The sequence below is a fragment of the Epinephelus lanceolatus genome, chromosome 2 (assembly GCF_041903045.1).
Source record: "Epinephelus lanceolatus isolate andai-2023 chromosome 2, ASM4190304v1, whole genome shotgun sequence".
Classification (NCBI taxonomy): domain Eukaryota; kingdom Metazoa; phylum Chordata; class Actinopteri; order Perciformes; family Serranidae; genus Epinephelus; species Epinephelus lanceolatus.
Window position 1 is genome coordinate 21,032,276 of NC_135735.1, and position 24,747 is coordinate 21,057,022.

General features: G+C 40.2%; 1 protein-coding gene across 3 annotated transcripts; it reads left to right on the plus strand.

Moving 5' to 3' along the window:
- LOC117259551 (trace amine-associated receptor 13c) lies at positions 1-24,132 on the plus strand. 3 transcript variants are annotated; one of them, XM_078175092.1, is made up of 4 exons: positions 1-270; positions 6,574-6,658; positions 18,823-19,185; positions 19,640-24,132. In XM_078175092.1, the coding sequence occupies exons 1-4, from the start codon at positions 265-267 to the stop codon at positions 20,551-20,553; spliced, it is 1,368 nt and encodes a 455-aa protein (XP_078031218.1). In that variant the 5' UTR covers positions 1-264; the 3' UTR covers positions 20,554-24,132. The 3 variants fall into 3 exon arrangements, with proteins under 3 accessions (XP_078031218.1, XP_033486825.1, XP_078031223.1); XM_033630934.2 differs by having other exon boundaries at positions 2-270; positions 18,818-19,185; XM_078175097.1 differs by lacking the exon at positions 6,574-6,658 and having other exon boundaries at positions 2-270; positions 18,818-19,185.
- The last annotated feature ends 615 nt before the right edge of the window (positions 24,133-24,747 follow it).

A 24,747-nucleotide genomic window follows, 5' to 3' on the forward strand; every position in this document is an offset into this window, starting at 1 on the left:
TGGAGGTTCAGTGCTCCACACAACAAGAGAGATACAGTGGAGGAGGAGGAGGGAGAGGCTGAATCACAGGGACAGAGAGCTGGAGTGTGTGAGAGGCTTTGCACTTAATGTGTGCTTCTCAGGAGAATGAATGATGAGAGGACTCCACTTTCTTCTTCACTGGAGGATTTTTAATTGGATTGTACTTCAGCACTTCCATACTGGATTGTTTTCCTGTTATCAACCTCTGTCTGCACAACAGCTGTATGGTCCGTAACAGTGCAAATGCAGGTAAGATTATCCCATCTGATTTTCTTTTTCAAGTGCATGTGTGGTATTAAATAACAGCTATTTTCCATAATAAATATCACACAAAGGGATAAAAACAATTCTATATTTATGTTATTTAAAAGCAACTTCAGTTTGAGTATTGACTTAAAATGTGTCAGGCTGCACACACACATAAGCCTTTTCATATGAAAAATGACTCTGCTTACACCGCTTAACTGTTAATGGGTCAAAGGATATTAATTTGCTATATGTTACATTTTAAAAACTGATCAGCACTATGCATGTCTGGAGTAGTAGATGGACTAATTATCCACTAGCACAGCACTGTCGGTCATCAAAATATTTAAACTAAGTGAATGATAATGAGCAATGCTTTTACAGAAGACATATTTACACAGCACAAAAAAAATCACTGGGAATGTAAATGTCATAATGGCACTGTATAAATGTATTAATTATAAACTTTTTCCATGTGTTGTCTCTTGATGCACACATGCATTGACCACATGGACACACAGCCATGCCTAAATCTGTCCTGTTGATTTTAAATTGCATGTTTCACTGAAATTGTTGCAGTTATTGTTTTGCATATTGACACACAAAGGACAACTGTTCATGAGGAGGCAATTTGAGAAAATAGCTGAGCAGATCAACTGTTTTCCGAACCAAGATCAGTACAATATTTCCTAATAATGTCCGCATAATCACATTTTTAGTTCACATATTTTGCCCCAGAGTTTAAAATCGCAGTATAGAGAAAATGCCACTAAAATAAACTTCAGCCTCTGATGGACCTTCAAAAATTCCTATTTCCATACCAGAAATTGGTTAAAAGCATTTATAAATGTGAAAATGAAACTGTCAGGATTCCTGCTCAGTGTCTGATTGCTCAGGCATGCAGCAGCTGTTGACGAACTAAAGTGAGGTGGGCATGACGTCCATTAGCACTGTGTAATTTAGAATGGCACTCATTGACAGGATGGAGAAAGCACGCACACACGAATGCAGATACGCATACACACATGCTCATTAAGTTTCAGCAACAGTTATCTATTCAGTCTGGTGGGTTACAGCCTACAGCTACCAAAGGTCAGGACATCAGGGGTTAGCATCTTAGTGTTTAAAGGTCCAGTGTGTTCGATTTAGGGGTGTCTATTTGCAAAAATGTAGTAGCAATAACAGAAAAACAGAAAAACACAAAAAGATAATTAAGTAAATAACATCAAATAAAAAAACCTCTACAAAAATGCAAATCAGCAAATCATCATAACCCAATGCCAGTTCTGGCTTCATCTGCCATTATTTAAAAGCTTTAAAGACATACGTATGAATGAATTTTTAAATCTGTTTAATCTGCAACAAGGCACAGTAAATCTCCTACCAGAGGGCAGCAGCTCGTACTCTGTATGCAGATCATGAGAGGAGTCTCTGATGATCTCATTGGCTTGACTTAGAGCAGCCTGTTCAAATCTAGTCTGCATGGAAATGTGCTCTTTGACACCAATTATTTTGGATGAGAGAGGTTACCGAATCAAGCTGTGATGCTGTAACTGGACAGGCTCTCTAAGACTGCCTGTTAAAAACTTATCATGAATGTTACCTCAGAATGAGCCGTTTATATCTACTTATGGAGCAGGTCCTCTCCCACAGAGTCTGCTGTGTTATGCTACAGTGGCCCAAAACAAACACTGGCTCTGGGTAGGGCCATTCACATTTTTGTATCAGCCACCACAGTTCTCCTACATGCTTGTGACATGTGAGAAGTCTCAGTTCTGTAACCTCACCACTAGATGCCAGTAAGTCCTACACACTGGACCTTTAGGAGGGACTTAGAAATATATATTTTTTTAATTACTAGGCAGCTATGTAATAATTACTGGGTACAATATTATTGTAATTGGGTATCAGGAAAAATCAGGCAGAAAAAATGTGAAAACAGTCTTAATATTGAAATAAAATAATTTTCATTATATCTTTGTTTAGAATTAATATATATTTACAAAACCTGACAAAATTATTTATTATCAGAAATATTATTTTTATGTTTTTAAATGATTTTATTTTTTATTTTTTTTAAATGGGAACAAAATATTAGGCTTTGCCTGGGTAAAGGGGTGTGACTTATAGTTTTAAAGGGCCAGTGTGTAGGATTTAATGGCATCTAGCTTTGGGGCTACAGAACTTAAACTTCTCCCATGTAACAAGCATATCTACTCACCCATATGCTGATGGAGGCTCAGGTGAAGTTTTAGAGTCCTCACATCACTTGTGGAGATCCAAGGGGAGAGGGAGAAGCAACACAACTCGCTTGCGCGCGATACCAGCGAAAGCACGTGAACACGCATGAACGCTGTGTCTATGTCTCACGGTCTCGCGCAAGCGTGCACACGTGAGCGCGGTGCACAGAGAGGCAGTCAGAGCTACAGGCTACAATGAGGCTAAAAACAGAGTTCAAATGACATTTTTCCAAACAGCTTTTTACGTGGGGGCTTCAGGACACTTGGATCACTACGGACGAGCAGTATGGAGATATTCTGTGCTTTCAATTATGTGTTTTTGGACGTTTGAATCCGGGGAGCCGTAAGCCTCCATTAGGTGGAGTTGTGTTGCTACCCCCTCTCCCCTTGGATCTCTGCAAGTTTTGTGAGGACTCTAAAACTTCACCTGAGCCTCCATTGGCATATGGGTGAGTAGATAATGGCTGAATTTTCATGTTGGGTGCACTACCCCTATAAATCCTACACACGGGACCTTTAACTAAATGTTTTCTAGTTTTACAGGTTGTTTATATTATTAAAAACCCACAGTGACAGGTGAAGTGAAACCTCTGCTGTAAGAACTAATGCTGCCAGAGGAAACTTATTCCCACAGCTGTAAGCAAAACAAGAACACTGCCAAAGATAAAACAACAATAAAAAGAAAGTAACACTTGTTACGTGTTTATGTCGGTGTGTGTATGAATGTGTTGTTCGGGCACTTCTGTGACAAACACGAGGGGAACGAACACAGACAGAATGACAGGCCAAGATGTGAGGAGAAAGTTGTCTTTCTGCTCATGTGCTGTGGCAGACGGCCTCGGGCGGCTCTGAGCCGGCCTGTCCATCATTACTGCAAATGACCCCTCTGTGCATCCCGCGACCTGGCCTGAGAGCCCTGACCGAGCCCCCACGGTCTTCCTACATATGCCTGACCTGTCACTCAGGGACACAGCCCTGTCAAAGGAGATTCACTGCATGCATGAACAACCTACACCTAAACGCAGCTATTGCAGCACAATGGTCCACCACTTCAGACTGAAATATCTTGACAACTATCAAATGTAGTGCCATGAAAGCTGCTACAGGTATTAAAGTTTTTTACTTATTCATAAAATATATCAACATCGACTTAATGGATTGGCACAAAAACACAACATTCTGTACAAACACTCAAAACATTATCATTCCCAGCCTGACTGACTTTTCCTCTTGAGTCACCATGTGTTTGACGTTTTTGTATGTTATTAAAATATCTCAATAACTCTTGGAGGGATTGCCATGAAATCTGGCACATTCATGGCCACTAGATGGATCCAGTGCTATCAAGTTTAAATGTCTTTGTGTCAGGGTGACCTAGCTCAAAAGGTAGAACATGCGCCCCATGTAAACTCAGTCCTTTCAACCTGCGGCGCTCTGCTGCATTCTCTCTCTACACTTTCCTCTCACTTTGCAGCTTTTCTATCATAAAGACAAAAGCCCTGAAAATCTTTCATTTTATGACCTAATACCTGCAAAAATAACGACATTCCCATCAGCTTCAGTTGTACCTTGTGTTAAGCAAACGTAAACATGCTACAAAATGAAAATGGTGAGCATGTTAGCATCTGCTCTAAATCTTCACCAGGACCAGTGTTGTCAGCCAATGAGAATCCAGTAACGCAACCTCTCCCTGTCCCTGTCATGTTTCTTCTCTTTACACACCAGCCTATTAATATGCAGTCATGCAAAACGTAGTGTTTCCACCTAATTTTCTTTTAAAAAAAGATTTGTCACCGCCAATCCTATTTGAGAGCAACCAATGAAGCATTACAAACAGCTAGAGAGAAAAAATACAAACAACAAAAGCCAGTAATGTGAGATTAAATAAGATGCGACCTGTTGTAAAGGCGTTCCAGTCACCAGAAGAAAATGTTACAACAAACAGGCCTGCATCACATTTATTCCATCATTTTCATTTTGTTTCATTTGTATGTATAAAATCTTTGTCATCAGGAAGTGGAGGGGACTGTGGATGGTGTGTCACCCAGGCAAGACACCTGCCAAGCTGAGGAAAAGGGTTCAAAACCAACAAACAACATCAGCTGTTTTTTCCCAGCTACATTTGTGGCACCACACCTGGGTGTTTTAGCCAAAACATGACCTTTTCCTAACCACAAACAAGAGGGTTTTGTGCCCAAAACCTAACCGCACCTTGTTATGGTGAGATCTAGTTGAGAAATGTAAAGTCTCCGCTTCAAAATAATGTACAAATGTAACGTATCGATGGTTTGCAGAAACGTACAATGCAAACATTTTTGTGATGATAGTGTTGTGTACAGTGGTGTAGTGGTAATTGATGAGGTGGGTGTACTGCTAGGTAGATAGGTAGGTTACTGATGAGGAAGTGGGCATACTCTCCTATATATTACAATGGCTTTTTAGCTGATAGGTGGGTATACTGTAACTGGATAGAAAAAGAAGTGGGTATACCCCGTATACCTGAGTATACCCTCCACTACACTACTGGTTGTGTATAAGATAAGGCTGGCAATCATTTTCTAAAAGGCTAATTTCCTGTGGCAAATGGGCACTGACGTTTCTAGCAAACTTTACTCAAACAGCAGGACAGTGAAGGGTGTAATTGTTGGGGACTATTTTCAGATACAGATTAATACACACTTGCTTTCTGAGCATGTACAACACCAGGACAGTGTGTGTAGGACTGACTTACAATAAAAATAAACTGCAGCTCTCATGTTCATAATAAAGGTCACCCAGTGAAATGTGGCTCACTGATCTGTTTTTAATAGTTTTCAGATGACAGTAGAGCACTACGACATGGAGGAGCCCTACCAGGCTTTGATCGGACCAATCAAAATATTGTTGGCTTTGGTCTTTTCATGGGATTTGTTGACAATAAGAAGAATAAGAACAAGAGGGAAAAAAAATCACACTCACTATTTGTGGTATCCCAATCCAAACGTAATCCTCATTTTGATAACTCCAACCCAACATGGCCCTGAAACGAGTTGGAACACTCAATCGATCAATCAATCTATGAATTTATTTGTCACATAAAAACCATATAAAGTACAATTCCAGTTTGGTGCGTTTAGATTTACCTTGATTAATGAACACCTGTTATTCCCAAACACGTTTATTTGTAAAACATCAACACAGTCACCATGACAATCACCATGCCATCACTTAAGTGGCTTCTAGGATGCCTGCACACGTGTAATTGCAGACTCTGTTGGGCCTCTTGTGGACACCTCAACACTGATGAGCTAATCAACAGCTAATCATTGAGTGCCTGTCAGGATATCATCAACACATCAACACACAGATTTGTGTGACGTTCACTTCCACAGTGAATAAAAATTCATAAATCCACTCAAAAATCTCAAAGAAAAAAAATGCTTCTTTATAACTCCAGAACTTGCCTGAGATTTATTACGTTTGCACGTTTTGTTTTGTTTTCAGTATTAAAATAATCCAACGATAGCTGTTGGTTCATAAATGGTACTCTGCAAACCATAACTAATAGTTAATTCAGCGTACTTTTAATGGTGCCAATTTGTCAACTAGCTAAATTCCTAACTACAAGGCAATATTATACTTGATGCTTGGTGTTTACATCTCCCACGGCATTATGGGAACAATTCAAAACTTAGAGTCTGACTGTGACTCACACTGAGACAAAAGAAGCCAAAGAACAATAACGTGAGGGACAAAACTAGTTTTTTATCTGTTTGTTTTTTCCGGTATCTTGACATAGAAAGTTGTGGTGAAACAAAGATTTCAAAAGCACACTTAAAATCATGAACTATCTTTCAGCCTTCTTTTGTTGTTGAGGAAATGTCAAAATATAGGGCCACATGTGGGTCAGGTTGCACTGAGTAATATTTCATTGTCCCCTCACACAAACTCTGGGAGATTCTTCAGCCTGTACTGATTGTGAGGATGTTGGGTTGTAGGCCTATCTCTCTAACAGCTGTACTCCGTGTGTGTGTGTGTGTGTGTGTGTGTGTGTGTGTGTGTGTGTGTGTGTGTGTGTGTGCGTTAGTGTGTGTCTATGCTCTCAGCTGCTTGTCTCACCACGCCTGAGGTCTTGCCACAGGGAAGACTTCCGCCTGTCATCTTCACTGAAGGTAAAGGCAAAAAGCCCCTTAATGAGGTTCATCCTCTTCACTCCCAAAAATACATTTTCTTTTGTTTTACCATGACTTAAATTAAAAGTAAAGGAACTGCGCTGTGGCATGAAAGCAATTGCCAACGCTGATAATACCATGCCTTTTTGTTTCATTCTGGGGGGGTTTCAACATCCCCATTTGCATTGTGTAAAAACAGAATCTGGAGACATGATTTTGGTATCAGAAGTGTTCTGATTTCTGTTTGTAGTCTGAGTAGTATTGACCGAACGTGTTTAAGCAGGCTTTGGTTGCCTGTAGGTAAACAGTCCCACAGAGAGGTGGAACACATTGGCCAAATGCAGTCTTGGAAGCATCAGTTATCATTTGATGACGTTTTAGTTTTATAGCTTTTTATTTTAAAATGTATTTGCATCCATATGTAGACAAGCAGCAACGTCTTGAAAAATGAAGCCAAAGCCGAAGTGCCAAAAACTGCAGCTATGTGAATGGCCACTTGGGGCCAGTCCCCATGGACCTCTATATTAAAACGCCCAACTTAACAGCAGAAATAAACATGTTTACAGCCTGGTACAAGATACAGCTTTGGCCTCTATAGCTATTTTCAATTCATGACAACTGTGCGGGGGAGTGAACTTTATATAACTCACTGCTTTACATTTTATAAAGGCTTAAAGTTACACATAAGGGCGGTTTGAATGACAGGCTGTCTGCGAGGCATCACCACAGTCTGTGAGACAGATCCATCCCCCAATTCTCCACAGCTCCAGCCTCTCGTCCAAATATGGTCACCTCTGGCTCAAAAAGTCCAAAATGCAGAACTCGAGGCTTCAAAATAGGAGTCAGCAAACCAATTGGTGATGTCACAGTAGCTACATCCATTATATACAGTCAGTGTATACAGATGTCTGTTTACAGAGATAAGACTTAATGTCTGGCGCATAGAGGAGGAAGTTACGGCCCGCAGATCTGCAGGCTACACCGGAACCCCTTAAATGTTGGCCATTGTCCACAGAAGCTTACTGTCGTCACACTGATAGTGAAAGGGCTCTGAGACTGCACTGCATTCAATGGTTAGTGTGATTTTCTATATATTTGGATGACTAATAAATAACACAATCCACATATTAAAAAGCTAAAGCAGAGTAAAGAATGATTTACGTCAAAATATCTCACCTTTCCCTCCCACCCATTTCAGCATTTTTAAAGGGAGAATTGTCTCTCAGGTATTTCACAAGATTCTCTCATAAAACACTCAAAGCTTTCTCTAAGAAATCTTGTCCTTGATCACTGTGAATTACGCAACTTGAGCACTGTTGAGTATTACTGTCACAGGTGTGAAGTGGATTCGCTTTTCTCTGACTTTCACCAACATAACAATGGAGGATGATTCTGCAAAGTTTCATTTATTTATTTATTAATTTATTCATCTATAGCATATCTAAACTTTAAATGTAAAATGAATCTGTGCATGGCACTTGTAGCAGGGTAATGTATGGTTAAAGGGAAATTTCAACCTGTCTCCTATCGTCCTAAATTTGTTTCAAGTGACTAGTGACATAAAAATAATAGTTAGCATGTTAGCCGTTAGCCTAGATACAGCCGGGGCGCATAGTAGCGTCAGACCTGTTAAAACGTAAGTGAACGGGCATACCTTCAAGTGCAAAGTTAGTCCACTAAACAAGCTTTTTTCCACAAAGACCACCTCATATCATTAGGATAAATGTCAGAGAACATATAGAAAATGTGTTGTCTTACCTTACCGGTGTGGTGCCATGTTTGTTTACCATTTAGCTCTGCTTTCCAAAGCGCGGGCGAAATATTGCAAGAACAAGCAGCGATCTCATACCGTGCCTGAAATCTCACGAGCTCTAGATAAAGCCCAGCTGGATACTACTCCAGGTGGAGGTGTCTCGTCCTTGGTCACATCCAGACCTTGAAAATAAGGCTGCAACTGGTCCCATTCCTTGCAACAGAGGCATTCCTCTTCTGTGGGCACTGGGGCACAGCATTCACAGGTACACCACCAATCTCCAGAGCTACGCAGCCTTGCAGCAGCCATTCCTCCTCTCTCGTCCTCTACCTGTTACGCCTATCTCTCTCTCCTCCTCCGTTCTTCAATTTCACGAAGCTCTTCGTCAGTGTATTCTGGCTCAAATAAATAAGGGCGGCCGTCAAACTCTGCAAAATCAAATTCCTCCTCCACAAAGTCGAAGTCTGGCAAAAAGTCAGCCATTACTCTATAAATCTTTCATAAAATAAATGAATGAACTTCAGGTTACTGTCCGGTTCTGCCTTCCAGCTGTTGCTGCTGGTTCTCGTGATATTTCGGCCGCGCTTTGGAAAGCAGAGCTAAATGGTAAACAAACATGGCAGCACACCGGTAAGGTAAGACAACATGTTTACATGTCGTTTTCTATATGTTCTCTGACATTTATCCTAACGATATGAGGCGGTCTTTGTGGAAAAAAAGCTTGTTTAGTGGACTAACTTTGCACTTGAAGTATGCCCGTTCACTTACGTTTTAACAGGTCTGACGCTACTATCAATCAATCAGTCAATCAATCAATCAATTTTATTTATAAAGCCCAATATCACAAATCACAATTTGCCTCACAGGGCTTTACAGCATACGACATCCCTCTGTCCTTTGGACCCTCGCAGCGGATAAGGAAAAACTCAGAAACCTCAGGAAGAGCAACTGAGGAGGGATCCCTCTTCCAGGACAGACAGACGTGCAATAGATGTCATACAGAACAGATCAGCATAATAAATTAACAGTAATCCGCATGACACAATGAGACAGAAAAAGAGAGAGAGAGAGAGAGAGATGCAGGACAGATGGTAATAACAGTAGCTTACAACAACATTAATGAAAGTAATAATATTATAATTATAGTTCTGGCTACTGTGGTACAATATGTTGAAAGTATATATTAATATCTGACAGTATACATGTGTGACAATAATCATATGTGTATAATAACAATAGAAGTATGACTAATGATGGCAGCAGCAGCAGGAGGCTTCTGGCAGGACCACGGCAGCAGCTAAACCACACACGTCACACTATCCAGGCACCGCTGCAATACGAGTTAACCTGAGAGACAGTGGAGCACAAAGGCTCCGGAGAAGAAGCCGAGTTAGTGACATCCAGAATGGCTGAGTTAGCAAGATGCAGTAATAGGATACGAGAGAGAGAGAGAGAGAGAGAGAGAGAGAGAGAGAGAGAGAGAGAGAGAGAAGGTGCCCGGTGTATTATAGGGGGGTCCTCCGGCAGACTAGGCCTAAGTCAGCCTAACTAGGGGCTGGTACAAGGCAAGCCTGAGCCAGCCCTAACTATAAGCTTTATCAAAGAGGAAAGTCTTAAGTCTAGGACGTATGTGCCCCGGCTGTATCTAGGCTAACGGCTAACATGCTAACTATTATTTTTATGTCACTAGTCACTTGAAACAAATTTAGGACGATAGGAGACAGGTTGAAATAAACCGAAATTTCCCTTTAAGGTTATGCAACTGAAGCTACTTGAAGGATCTGTGGCTAGTTTTAAATGAGCCAGTATTAAATGTTGGTATAAGACACAACAGCAGCAACTACTTTATTAACCTGAATCATCTGTGTGGGGTGTTGAAGCTCTCTTTAACTGAAACTCAAAGAAACATACCCAGGATTGTTTTATAAGCTTGATACTTTACCACTGTTCCTTTTTTTATGAAATTTGGTTATCAACATGATTTTGAACTGACATGTTTCAGAAGTCTGTTTCAAATCTCTCACCTTTCATGTAAACATGCAGCCCAAAGTGCCTTAAATGGCAAAATTGGAATGACACAGACACAAGACAATAAAATATTAAAAAAGCAAACCAACCAAAACAGAACAAACTAACAGAAAAGATGGAGATTAAAACTCCATAGAATAAAAAGAGAGTAAATAAATAAATAAAACAGAACTAGTCCATACCCATTGGTAGCTTTGTCACCTTCTACCTATGCCAGTCCTCAATGCCTATGTGCAGTTTCACATAGATTGACCACATCAGTGAGTAGAAAAACATGGGACAGACAGAATGACTGACTGACAGAATGACACACTGACAGTTTCCATGATTATGTACAGCATACCATACCATGACTTAGTCATATCAAAAATTAGAAGAAAAAAACAACAACAGCCACAGGGGGAGCCACAGCGATCGGTCACATTTTAGCCATTTTTAAGCATTTTTCTGTTGTTATAGTGCCAACCAGTTGCCAATTAGAGCTAAATTTCTCCAGTCACCTTGAGGCGTCCTGTTCTACATATCTACCAAGTTTAGTAAAAATCGATATGGTGGTTAGGCCTAGATAAGAAATTAGCTCTCTAGCGCCCCCATTTTGTTTGATGGGGTCAATAATGGAGGGGTCCCCTCAGATTATGTGGTCATATGCCTACAAAGTTGCGTGGTGATCTGTGAAACCCTTGAGATGTTATACACTTTTATGTGATGAGCCACGCCCTCTGCAATATTCATTGCCTTATAGAAGCTCAGTTTTAGTAAGTTTTCCAACTTTTGCCAAGAGGGAACTTTAGATAGTGGTCTCTAGATTATGTTCACTGAGCTTCATGCAGATTGGTCAAACTTCCTTGGAAGAGATCGATTTTAAGTGTTTCTCAAAAAAGTCAAAATGGCAGACGATCTATATAACCGGAAGTTATGGGTTCTTGAGGCAAATTTGTTCCTCATGAGGAGAGGCATCTCTGTGCAAAGTTTCATGTCTCTACGACATACGGGATATGCCCATTCAAAGTTTGCAATTTCAATCAGTTGCTATAGCGCCCCCGTTTGGCCAGTTGATGTAATATTGCTTCATTGGCATCCTCCCATGACCCTCTACCACTGTGCCAAATTTCAAGTCAACCCACAGACAGAGCTTTCGTCATTATATAGTAAGATAAGATATATAGTAAGATAAAAATGAACAGGAGAGATAAAAGAAGGTAAACACCAATGGTTGAAACTTAAAAAACCAGGACTGTAATGTAATTCCACATTAAAAGCCAGATTAAAAAGATAGGTCTTTAATTTACGTTCGAAAATACAGAAAGAGCTCGCCATTCTAATATTCAAAGGAGGCGAATTCCACAGTTTAGAGGCGTAAAAACAGAAAGTACTTTCATTGGACACTTTAGTTTAGTTTAGTTTAGTTTATTGGTTTAAAATACAGAGACAATGCACATTAATAAACATTACTGTAAATATGCCGGTTTAGCCAGGTTGGCTAATTTTCAACCGTAGTCTCTGGGGCAGGTGACATGAGCACTACAATCATTAAAGTATACATTGCATAAAATACCTAATTAAATACAGTAAAATACAAATATAGTATACATGACAGTTTTAGAGCAGGTGGTCACAGAGTTGACCATCTCTCAGCCATGATTTTAAGTTACGTTTTACATGAGGAACATTTAAAAATAAAGTAGTGAAGGACCTTGGTGATCCGGCTGAAACATTAAATGATAGGAAATCTCTGATGTATGAAGGAATAAGGTCATTTAAAGCTATATAAACACATAAAATAACTTTAAAATCAATTCTAAACTACAGGTAGCCAGTGTAGTGATGACAGCAGTGGGGTAATGTGACGGGGTAAAGCATGATTTAATGCAGTGGATTTTCATATGTTGCACATCTGTGATTGGTGTTGACAGCACTGTTTATGAAGCAAATCCCTCAAAGATCCTAAATTAGTCTAATAGGATTAGGAGAGGAGAGGAGCTAGACTTCTCTGGGGTCTGACTGACGCCAAGCATGAGTAACGTCTCCTTCATCAAATGCACAAGCCCAGTCACTTCCTGTCACTACTGTCACTAGTTTCCTACATATTCTTTTTTTTTTTTTGGTCAGAAAGATAATTCATTTTGCTGCAGCGAGGTCTGTGGGACCCCAAACAATGAGGATGTAAAGCCATTCTCAACATAACACAAGGTTTAATCAGTACAGAGCCTCGGCTGTGCCTTCAGTTAATCTTGCTTGAGCAGCATGCTAAATACAAAACACTCTACATGGATGTCACCGCCTATCGGCCAACAAGGCATAGACTCTTGCAGAAAGACACATCATTTCATGCTGTCCTCTCTGAATGCTTGTATGATGACCAGGTAAACACCAAACCATCAATATACAACAGTGTAGCAGCCGCAAACAATGGTATCAATCAGGCATTCGACACAGTCCCTCTGCATAGGCTGTATTCTCACCTGAGGCACAAACACCCCTCATTCAATTATACAGATTCAAGCTGCTGCGTGCTCATTTCAAAACCATAAACTGCTGAACGTAGGCAAGCTGGATGCAGAAATCATTCACTCACATAAGCATCGTCTCTGAACATAAACCAGGCAGTGATTGCACTTGTCAGCGCAACGTAATTGAGAAAACAATTTTGTGCTACGTATACATGTAATTTCTAGGAGACAGGTTTAAAATGGAAGAGCTGGACTCAGATGATGGAAAATCAGGGCTAAATAGAGGTTGAAGACAGAAGAACCAGACTCAGGTGAAGGAGGTCGGGCTCCTGAGACGCAGTGGTGATATTATACAAAGTTGATGAGAAGACAGAGGCGGACAGATTGAGAAGACAGAGATCCAACACAGCAGACTCATTCAGAAACTGCAGAGATGGACTACTGGGGCAGAAAACAGTTTTCCTCCTTGACGTCATGACAGTTTTTAAAGCATACCATACTGGAATTGTCGGTTACTGCCTGTCAACTGTCTTGCAAGCAAAAGTGAAACCCAACCCCAGATTCACTCTCGTTCTCTATATTAGCGTTTTTGTGTTTGTGTGCAGGATTTTCATAGCTTCTTCTTGGATGCACGCTCATTCGGTCTCACTCCCAACTCAAATGGTTGGTTAATGTGTGGTAAAGGTTTAGGCATAATAAAACCTCTTGGTTAGGATCAGGACAAGTTAATGTTTTGGTTTATATACCCGGCTATGTGTTGACGTTGCCTTAAAAATACCCAGTTATCACCACAAACACTGCTGAAAGTGTCATGACGTATCGTCTTCAACAGAGGTCTTCTGCCTGCTGCAGCCGTCTAGCCCAGGTCTGACGCTATCCACTGTCACTCCCTTCTCTTCGCGTTTTCATGTTTGTGTGCGCAATTGTCATAGCTTTCTTTTGGATGCACGCACAACCTGGTCTCACTCCCAACTCGTGAAAACCGACACTTGGTCGGTGGTCCCTGGCATACCAATAATGACACACAGAGGCAACCTTTAGTGGCAGTATGAGATGCACCGGGTGGCGGAATTTTTCGACGTTTCAAGCAGTTACCGTATAGGGCGGGTGGGATGGATAGGTGAATGGTACAAACAACCTCCAGACTGTCACGCACGAGACCGTTGTTTATGTCTTGTGTAAAGTCAGTGGAATTATTTTAATAACAATGTGGTGTACTAGTATGTGTAGCCTACTATGCTAATGATGCATGTATGTGATGATACATGACATTCATAACACGTTTTTATTTTAAGCCAGACCATGATATTTTTCTTAACCTAACCAGGTGCTTTTGTTACCTAAACCTAACACCGCACTGAATTCAAGATCTTACGCCTCACCTTTTAAGGCACTCACAACCTAGCTCCTCTGTACCTCTCTGATCTATTATTTTATTATTTATCTTATCTTACTATATAATGAGGAAAATTCTGTCTGTGTGTCTGTTCCACGTTTTTCTCCTCACTGACTTGGTCAATCCATATGAAATTTGGCACAGTGGTAGAGGGTCATGGGAGGATGCCAATGAAGCAATATTACATCAATTGGCCAAAGGAGGGCGCTATAGCAACTGATTGAATTTGCAAACTTTGAATGGGCATATCTCATGCCCCGTATGTCGTAGAGACATGAAACTTTGCAGAGATGCCTCTCCTCATGAGGAACAAATTTGCCTCAAGAACCCATAACTTCCGGTTATATAGATCGTCTGCCATTTTGAATTTTTTGAAAAACACTTAAAATCGATCTCTTCCTAGGAGGTTTGACCAATCTGCATGAAACTCGGTGAACATAATCTAGGGACCAATATCTAAAGTTCCCTCTTGGCAGAAGTTGGAAAACTTACTAAAACTGAACTTCTATAAGGCAATGAATATTGCGGAGGGCGTGGCTCATCACATAAAGGTGTATAACATCTCAAGGGTTTCACCCATCACCATGCAACTTTGTAGGCATATGACCACACATAATCTGAGGGGACCCCTCCATTATTGACCCCATCAAACAAAATGGGGGCGCTAAAGAACTAATTTCTTATCTAGGCCTAAACTTGGTAGATATGTAGAACAGGACGCCTCAAGGTGACTGGAGAAATTTAACTTTAATTGGCAACTGGGTGGCGCTATAACAACCAAAAAATGCTTAAAAATGGCTAAAATGTGACCGATCACTGTGGCTCCCCCTGTGGACGAATGTTGTTGTTTTTTTCTAATTTTTTCTATCTCTCTCTTGAGTGCCGTGAAAGGCGCCTATAAATAAAATGTATTCATCATTAAGGACTTTAACCTACAAACCTACAAACAAGTTCTTAGTTACAAGTTTATTTTGAAAAGAGACTGCATGCATTCAACAGGTGGAAACTATGCATTTCCTGTGCAAATGGAAGTTCATTTTGAAAAGACACAATCCAAGTAACCGTAAATTAATAGGCCGTCCATTAGCTACCAAAACCAATGCAGGAGAGATACGTACAGCGTACGTACAGATGTTGGCTCTTAACACAGAAAAATTAAAAGAAAATAAGAATATACAGATGGAGGGCAGGGTCTCTGCAGATGAATACACCTATACATACTCCTACTATGGCTGAAACTAACAATTATTTTCAGTGTCAATTAATGAGTTGACATGAGACAATGGTAAACATGTCGATCAGTGTTTCCCAAAGCCCAAGATGACGTCATTGTCCACAACCCAAAGATAATCGGTTTACTGTCACAGTGTAGTAAAGAAACCAGCTGGAATCAGAGAATCTTGACTTTCTTTTCTTAAATAATTACTCACTGATTAATCAATTACCAAATCAGTTGGCAATTAATTTAATAGCTGACAACTATTCAATTACTCGATTATCGTTGCGGCCCTAACTTATAGTGGGTCATAATAGTGATAAGTGGTGATTAAGAGTGAGTACTGCCTTTTTTAAAATCCTAGTAAACTCACTGCTGTTCTTTCTCTCTATATGCTCCCTCTTGCACACCAGGTGTCATGAGCATGTAGCTCTTTCTTAAAATTTACTGACATGTCTGAGTCTTAATAAAAAGAACTTTAAAATAAAATACGCCCATCTGAATGACAAAAGCCTTCACTTTAACAGACAAATGAAACCAGCAGTGTTATATAGTCCATGTCTGAAAAGGGCTTTTGTAGGAGGTGAATACTTATTTTAGGTGCTGTTTAATAAGGTTTGATAAGAGACAAACATGAAAAAAAAGTTAAACTTTATGTTTCAATTCAATTTCCTATGCTTTTGGCAAGTTTCATTACATCTTATCCTTTACATTCAAGTTTGTTTTATTGCTGCAGAATTTAAATTGGCTCTCTGTAGTGATAATTTGTTTTCACCATCAGCCTCCTCATAAGACTAATATTCAAATTCAGTGTAATCAAGCACATGTGAATGCAATGTTGAGGAAATAAGCTTTGTGGCCCTTTCATATGCAATTCGTCTGGGTCTTCATTAAATCCTCAACAATATGCTGTCCACAGACTGCACACCCACAAGTGTTATTTCTTCCTCTCAAGAACCTCTCATTATTCTGAAGCCAATTCACCGCCGATAACAGATAAGGGATTCCAGTCTCACAGCTGCGATGTTTCCTTGAATGTATCTGCGCCCGCAGCCAGAGTGAGAACATGGGATTTGGTTTGGTTTTGCTCTGGTCTGAATATGTCCGTTCCTGTTACCCTTTGTTTTCTTGGATGTGTATACCTTCCTGCTCTCCAGCCCAGTGAACAGCATAAATGATTGAAGGACCCGAGTATTTAGTTGTCAGCTGAGAAAGACATTTAGTACTGAACTCAGAGTCTCTGCGCGGGTACTGACAGCGTTGAGGTGCTTCCAACAGTGTTAGGTCAGGGGAACAGCATGTAACCACATCACAAGAAGAAAAATCACTGTCCATACTTTGGGAAATCTTGGATAAAAGACTACCTATCATTCACATGCCCCTTTTATCTTTTCTTTTTTTGGCACCGATGACTTTATTATCGTAGAAAATTCAGCAATTTATATAAGACATTTGTAAGGTAAACTGCACCTGATACACCACCTTAAAACTTTGCAGTTGTGTACATAGTTTTACCTCTCCACATCCTCCACACATTATTGGATTATGTGCTTGGCTTGATATATGACACAATATTATATAGAAACAATGAATAAAAGGTATTTTTTAGAGACGATCAATGCAACTCAATTACCAGAGTAAATGCTGACACTGTATGTTATTGCAAACCGTTGATATGCTACATTTGTACGTTTCATCTGCAGCTAATATGTATGTATGCTAATACGCTCTGGTTAATGTGTGGTTTAGTCACAAAAAAGCCCCACTTGGTTAGGGTCAGGACAAGATGACATTTTGGCTTAAAATACCCAGCAGTTGTTACCACAAACACTGCTGTAAATGTCACAGCGTATCGTCTTCAGCACTGGTTTGCTGTCTGCTGTTTGGCAGTCATGAGAAACTCAACTCATGCACATGTAATCTGAACTACATCAATTTACAAATGTAATAGGTATGAAATGTACATATATAATGTATCCATAGTTTGCAGAAGTGTACAATGGCAACATTTTTTTGTTCTGGTGACTGTGCTTTTTTTTTTTTTAAGATTTTTTTTTGGGCATTTTTGCCTTTATAGGTAGGACAGCTAAGTGTGAAGGGGGGAGAGAGAGAGAGAGGGAATGACATGCAGCAAAGCGCCCCAGACTGGAGTCAAACCTGGGCCACTGCGGCAACAGCCTTATACATGGGACACCTGCTCTAGCCACTAAGCCATCAACGCCCCAGCCATTAAATTTACATTTAGCAACATACTGGAAGCAGCTAGGTGTATGCAAAGACACAGAGATCATTTTCATTGTACCCTTATATAGGTGGCTTTCAAATGTTTAAGCTAATAATCCCTAAACGTATCTTGATATGCTGATGATACAGGCTAATATATATTTAACTCAAAAGCAATGATCTTTAGAAAGCAGTCGCTCCAAATGAATGACTTGCTTGAAGGGTTTTCTAGCTTAATGCTAAAAACAATCCAGCAAGGCTAGGATGTGTTTTGGGTTTTGGAAACTAATGTGAATGATTATAATTCCCCTTCAAGTGGGCATTTGCAGCTGAAACACACTGAACAAGTGAAAGTACTAAGTGTTATTAACTACTGTTAAAAACAAAATGGGCTGACGTGTTCCACTCTGAAGCATCATGCTACTGAAATGTCTGGGTTAGATCATGAGAAGTACTAACTGAATGTGATTTTCTGCAGCAGAACAGTATTCCAACTTTTTGTCGACAGATGTAGCACAGAAGTAAGGATTTCTCTCTGACAGCTGGATCTAGAGATAACTCTCCATTAAACCAAGCCAGTGGGGTTCTGTTTCTTTTACAGTTTACAGTGAACATGCTCAGGTCAAATTTTTACTTGAAACAAAGTTTTACTGACTGTTGTTTAACGATTGGTGTTTTTTGCTTTGTTGTCAAGTACTATGCGAAAATATGTCTTTATTTTTATCTTTCACTATGTCCACATAAATAACTATTTCCTGTAATTTCCTGCCCGCACATTGCCACTTTTCAATCCCGTGGAGGTTTTCTTTCTCACATTTCTTTAAATATATGTATTATATGTTTGTATATGTGTAAATAAACACTTCTGTGTGACTAGAGTGGTTTGTGGTCCCAAAGTTGATGCTGTACCTTCATGGTTGATGGGAGAGTGTTGATTTGTTTTTCAGTGAGAGAAAGTTGTGGCATGAAACTATGGCTGACTGTGTGTGACACGCAGATGAATGACATACACTGTATCCTGCTTCTAACAATACTAACTCATTACTTGGATCGACAATTTAACTACTTCTATATGTCTTTCGTTTTTCATCAGTGTAGTTTCCCAGTCCAGGACATGGTTTCCTGAGTGGCCCTACCACCTACACATCACAAGGGGTAAAACCAGTCAATCCTGGGCCATGACTGCTCTGCTTCCCAACGTCAGTGTTCCCGGGGGTACAGCAGTGTTGCTGCCGACTACAGACGGTCCGTTTAACCTGACTGCAGCTACTCAGGCGGGACTAAGTTCAGGCCAGTCGCTGGCTCCTCTCTGCACCCTCTGCTGTTGTGGATTTCTTAATCGTACTTTGGCAGTGGTGTTCATGGTCAGCCTGGCGTTTGCCATCGTGGTTGGAAATGTGGTCACCCTTACTGTCTTTGTGCAAACGAGACAGTCCCGAACACCACAGGGATACCTGAAAGGTACTTTTTTTTTATCGTCTTACCACTCATAACTGTCTAGGTGTAAATGCTAATCCATGGGGTTCCTTCCAGTAGAAATTCAATGTTCAAACTGAAAATAAATAATGACTAAGGATGATTTCATATTTTTACTAAAATCAATATAATTAATGAAGAATAATTTCAACTTGCCAACACCAACGACCTTCTAAGGTCTAATTACAATAATCTAAGAAGGCCTAATGACCAGATATGATTAGACTTTCAATTCTCACACTTTTCCGCCCAAAATACCGGTTTATTTAATACAGATTTTTTATATAAAATGTGAAAAAGTTCACTTCTTGCTGCTTTAAAAACATTCACAACACTGCACTTGTCTATTTCACAGTGAAAATCTAACTAAAAAAGCTGTAGGTATCTACAGGAAAACAGCCTGAATGTGTACCCTCTTCTTGTTATCCCTCTCCAACAGTGTCTCTGGCCATAGCAGACATGATGGTCGGTGTCCTCGTGGTCCCTTTCTCCGTCTACACCGAGATCTCTCTAATGGTGACCAGCAGACCTCCTGTTTGGTACCAGGGCAGTTCTTCTTCCCCGGCCACCTCCTCTCCTCTCGGGGGACTGGTGAGCCCGTGGCAGCCCTGCATGCTGATTGGCCCCGTGTTTGCTGGATGCACCTTTGTCTCCATCAGCACCATCTTCCTCATGACGCTGGAACGAAGCGTGGCCATCCTACGGCCACTCCACAAGGACGCCTTGGTGACCCGGAGACGAACGCTGCTCCTCATCCTGCTCTCCTGGGCTGCCAGCTTCCTGCTGGCTCTTGCACCCCTCATCTTCAGCAGCAACTTCACTCTGGAGTACAATGAGTGTAGTCGTATGTGTAACTACACCCCACTGTTGTTTGGAGGCCAGCTGCCACCTGACGCCAACATTTTGTTGTCGTTTCCAGCATTTGACTTCACGCTGCTCGGTGGCACATTAGCAGTAAACATTGTGTCTTTCACCAGCATCCGACGGTACTCCCGAAAACGCAAACTGCTGTCAGAGGGGAGTCTGAGTGACGGAGGGGGAGGAGGAGGAGGAGGAGGAGGAGGGGGAGGAGGGTGCTCTCACAGGCCCTCCTTTTCAGACATCAAAGCTGCCAAGACAATTGGCATACTGACATTTGCCTTCACAGCATCCTTCTCTCCCATCGCAGTGTTTGTGCTCGGGAATGTGGTGGGATATACCTGGTGTAACTTTTCCTTTTTTGCCTTCTGGATCCTGACAAGTAACAGTTGCTGTAATGTCATCATCTACAGTGTCAGGGACCACCGCTTCAGGAAGGGTGTGACCCTGCTGTTTCAGCGAGACCATTCCCCCCCACATGGCGAGAAGTCCTGAAGGCTATGTGATTTTATCAGCAACGAGTGCATGTTCTGTGGCTGCTTTCCAGTACATTTGATTTTCAAAAGAATTTTTGGGAGATATGTACATTCACTTTTTTGCTGAGAGGGTAGACACCACTTCTGTAAATATGTAGCTGGAGCCTGGAGCTGGGTAGCTTAGCATACTAATTGACAACAGGGGGATACAGTTAGCCTAGCACCAATCATCTGGTGGCGATAAAGCCTCTGTAGGCAACAGCCAATATTTTGGGGGGAGCTGGTGTAGCCAGTGGATACATGAGCCAGGAGTTCTTCCTCAATGTGCCTGTCATTGTTTATTGTTTAGCAATTTGAGACAGGTCCAGACAACATTTTGGCTCACCTCTATTAACATATATCTGCATACGATTTAGCTGCCCCCGACTAAGAATTTTCCTAGTCGACCAATTGTCGTCATTTAGGGCCAGTAGTCGACTAGTCTCCCGCATGTCTACAATATTATTTTAATTATAAATTATATATTTTAGGCCTATATTTTATCTACAAGTGCACATCACACACTGAGCGAGCCGCCTGTTGATGACGCTGTCGGCAAAGCAGTAATGACTGTGCTAAGTGGCTAATTCAAATTAAATTCACACATGGTCCAGTCATAAAGGTTTTGATTTATTTTGACATTTAAAAAAAATTCTGCAACTAAGCGACCAATGAAATCTTGGGCCAGGTTACCTTGCTTCCCCCTGCTTCCAGTCTTCATGCTAAGCTAAGTTAACCATTTCCTGGCTAGAGCGTCATATTTACCACATTAACACTCCATCCATGAGAGTGGTGTCAATCTTCTCATCTAACTCTTGGCAACAAAGTGCATGTCCCAGCTGTCAAATTATTATTATTATTTGCATTTCTTTGCTACTGAGGACTGTAAATGAAAGCCAGATTCAAAATCTTTGACCTCCATCTTAATTTGTCTTTGTACAATTTGACGCCTTCCTCTATCGCTAAACCTCTTTCCTGAAGCTTTACATACTGTAAGAGGGCTTTTATGAGTCTTTCTATAACTTCAGGAACTAAACCTACTGTATCTCCAGGAGCAGCACTGACGACCACAATAACAACACAGTTTAAGGTTTTTTATGTATTAACTAACTAACTTGACTTGTATTAATTTACAAGGAGTGTTGTGTGTGTGTTTAGAAATCTTGCCACTGCCTCCTCTCTGGGGAACAGCTCATATTATAGATTTGATTCTGTTGTGGTGTATACATTTATTTTTAAGCATCTAATTTCAATCTATTGTAATAATAATCTGCCTCAAGTAACAGACATGCACTTTATCAGTTACGGTGTGAGACATTTGACGTTTATTTTTAGAGTTTTATAATATTGGTTATTTCTGTTGAAGCAAATGTGAATGAAAGAATGATCTGTATATTTATTAAATCAGTCTAGACTAAATGAATGGGACGCCAACCACAGAGATTTAGAATAAAGAGCATTATGATTATAGCAGACCCTCATACTGTGCCGGCCTGTCTTTTCAGGGTATAATGTACTTGTAACATAGAAGGATCTCACCAGTGTGTCAGCTAAAAGTCTTGTGTATTGTTTGGAATTCTGTATTGTACAATTTAACAATAAAATAATATATATAAAAGAGGTTAAATAGCATTTTGCAGGATAAAATGGCTATATTCTCATTCATGATAAATTGCTGCATTTGTGCATGTTATTCTGTCACTGACAGGAAACAACTCAGCAACAGAATCAACAAAAACAGGAAACTAATAAACACAACAAAGAAGGTTTTTTTCTTGCCATTAATTGCTATAAACTGTTTGCAGATTTATGTTGTAAATCTGCAAACATTATTCCTACAGTTCAATCAAAATGACAGTAAAAGAAAAAAGGTGTTCCATTTACCGTGAAGTGCCCATTAACAGAACAGTTTCACATTTGGGAAAATATATGCTTATTTACTTTCTGCCTGTTAAATATATAGCTAATGTCAGGAAACAATTAGCTTAGCTTAACATAAAGACTGGAAACAGAAAAATTAAATCAACCACCCAACAAATATAAAGGTCACTTAACAAGTCATATCTCATCTGTACATTGCAGTAACATCCTTGAAGTCTAAGAGATACCCTGGCACATAAATATTATTATTTTTACACTTTGGTTTTTCATACAGATTGCACAAACAAAATATGTTTTTATTAGTGAGCTGTAGGCTTTAGGTGCTGATTCTGGATTCTGTGATCTTTAAACGGAGCCAGGCTAACTGTTTCCCCCTGTTTCCAGTCTTTATGCTAATCTAAGCTAAACATTTCCTGACTGCAGCCTCCAATGACTGTATATAAAGATGGATAACGAGTTTCTACTTCCTCCCATTGTAAAAAAAGTGGAGCCAAAACTAAATAAGGTAGCTGCCATGTTGTACTCGTGACATCACTTGAAGCCATAAGCGGGATTTATACTTGTGTGTCAGCCCCATGCCGTAGCCTACACAGCTGTGAGCTTTTATACTTGTGCATGGTGTGTCAGTGTCACTCTGCAGTTACACCTCCAAAACACTAGTTGGCAGTGGAGGTTTCTGTGAAGTGCTGTAAAGGTTAGTTGATTCAAAACACACCCAAAACACACATTAAAAATGGCTTAATAGCGACAATTTCAAACACAAGTACATAAATTGGCTTCATAACGTAGCATTCACAGACAAACACTTGTCTTTATCTGGACACATTTCTGAGCACACCGATTGGTACACACAGCTGTTAATCATAATTTCAAACCCTCTTTATTGCATCAAATAACTTAAAAGCAAACTTACCAGACAAATAAACACTTGAACACACATCAGCGTGATAAGAGCTACCTAAAATGAAAGAAACCATCTTTGGGAAAAGTTTATTTGACGCGTACTTTGATCTTTCAGTATGGCCCATGTCCCATCTGCTAACATGGAGAGGGGGAGGAGTTTATGACCCATACTGCAGTCAGCCACCAGGGGGCAATTAAGACATTTTGGCTTCACTTTTGGGAGCTGACATGTCATCCATCTTTACATACAGTCTGTGGTAGCTTTGTATGAATACAACAGTGGTATCAAACTTATCACCCAACTCCTAGCAAGAATGTAAGTAAGCACATTTCCCTACTTGTCAGACTTTTCTTTTAAAGCCAACTGATTGACAATCCAGTGCATGTTCATGGAAGCATGTTTTAATGTAAAGGGTGCTGTGATGTTCTGCAAACAAACATCAGGGAATTTAATGTTCAACAAAAAGAAAACAAATATATGTTAACTTGTCATGTGCGAACGTCACTGAATGAATGAGTATCTTACATGTACAAACTTGCGGTCATTTTTGCTTTTTCCAGCAAAAACTGTCATTATTTTTCTAGTTTAAAAATCTGTCACAATCATGGAAAAGTTTGATATCTCCAGCGTCCTAATCATTGTTGGTTCTGTGTAAGAAAACAAGTGATTATTATTGTGCTGATATTGAATCACTGTACAGAGTTGTATTAGTAGTGCATTATTCATCAGTGGTGGTTGCATCAGATTTGGTAATAATAAATGTGTTTGGGAACATTTCATTTGTGAGTTTAATGGGGCTCAGTGTGACAGTAATGCACTCAGCTCACTGCTGTAATATTCACAACCTCAGCAGTTACACAAGCTGCTGGAAAACAACTTCAGCATTTCTCCATTTACTCTTGAGCATTATTTGCTTCATCCCACTTATGTAATGTGGAGAAGGAGTTACAGTAACACCACAGGATACCTGGATACCCAGCGGGAGGGAACATTTGATAGTGTGCAATTAAGAGAGCAGAGTGACGTTAAGTGTCTCATCTCTACCAAGAAACATCTAAAGAAGCACATCTCAAAGCTGGCCTGTTAGAGCTCATTACTCCAAAGTCACAATTCTCTGAAAATACACACTCCCTGCAGCTGGACAACCCATTCATTTATTCATTCATTCATTATCTGTAACCACTTATCCTGGTACAGGGTCGCAAGAAAAAAATGTTTGCACTGGATGTTTCTGTAAACCAATGATACTTTACATTTTTACACTGTTTTGCAGCCAATGCATTGAAGCTTCACGTTTTTCAACAATGTGGTGAATGTGTGGTCAGGTTTAGGCACAAAAACCAGTTGGTTATGGTCAAGAAAAGATCATGTTTTGACTTAAAACGCCCT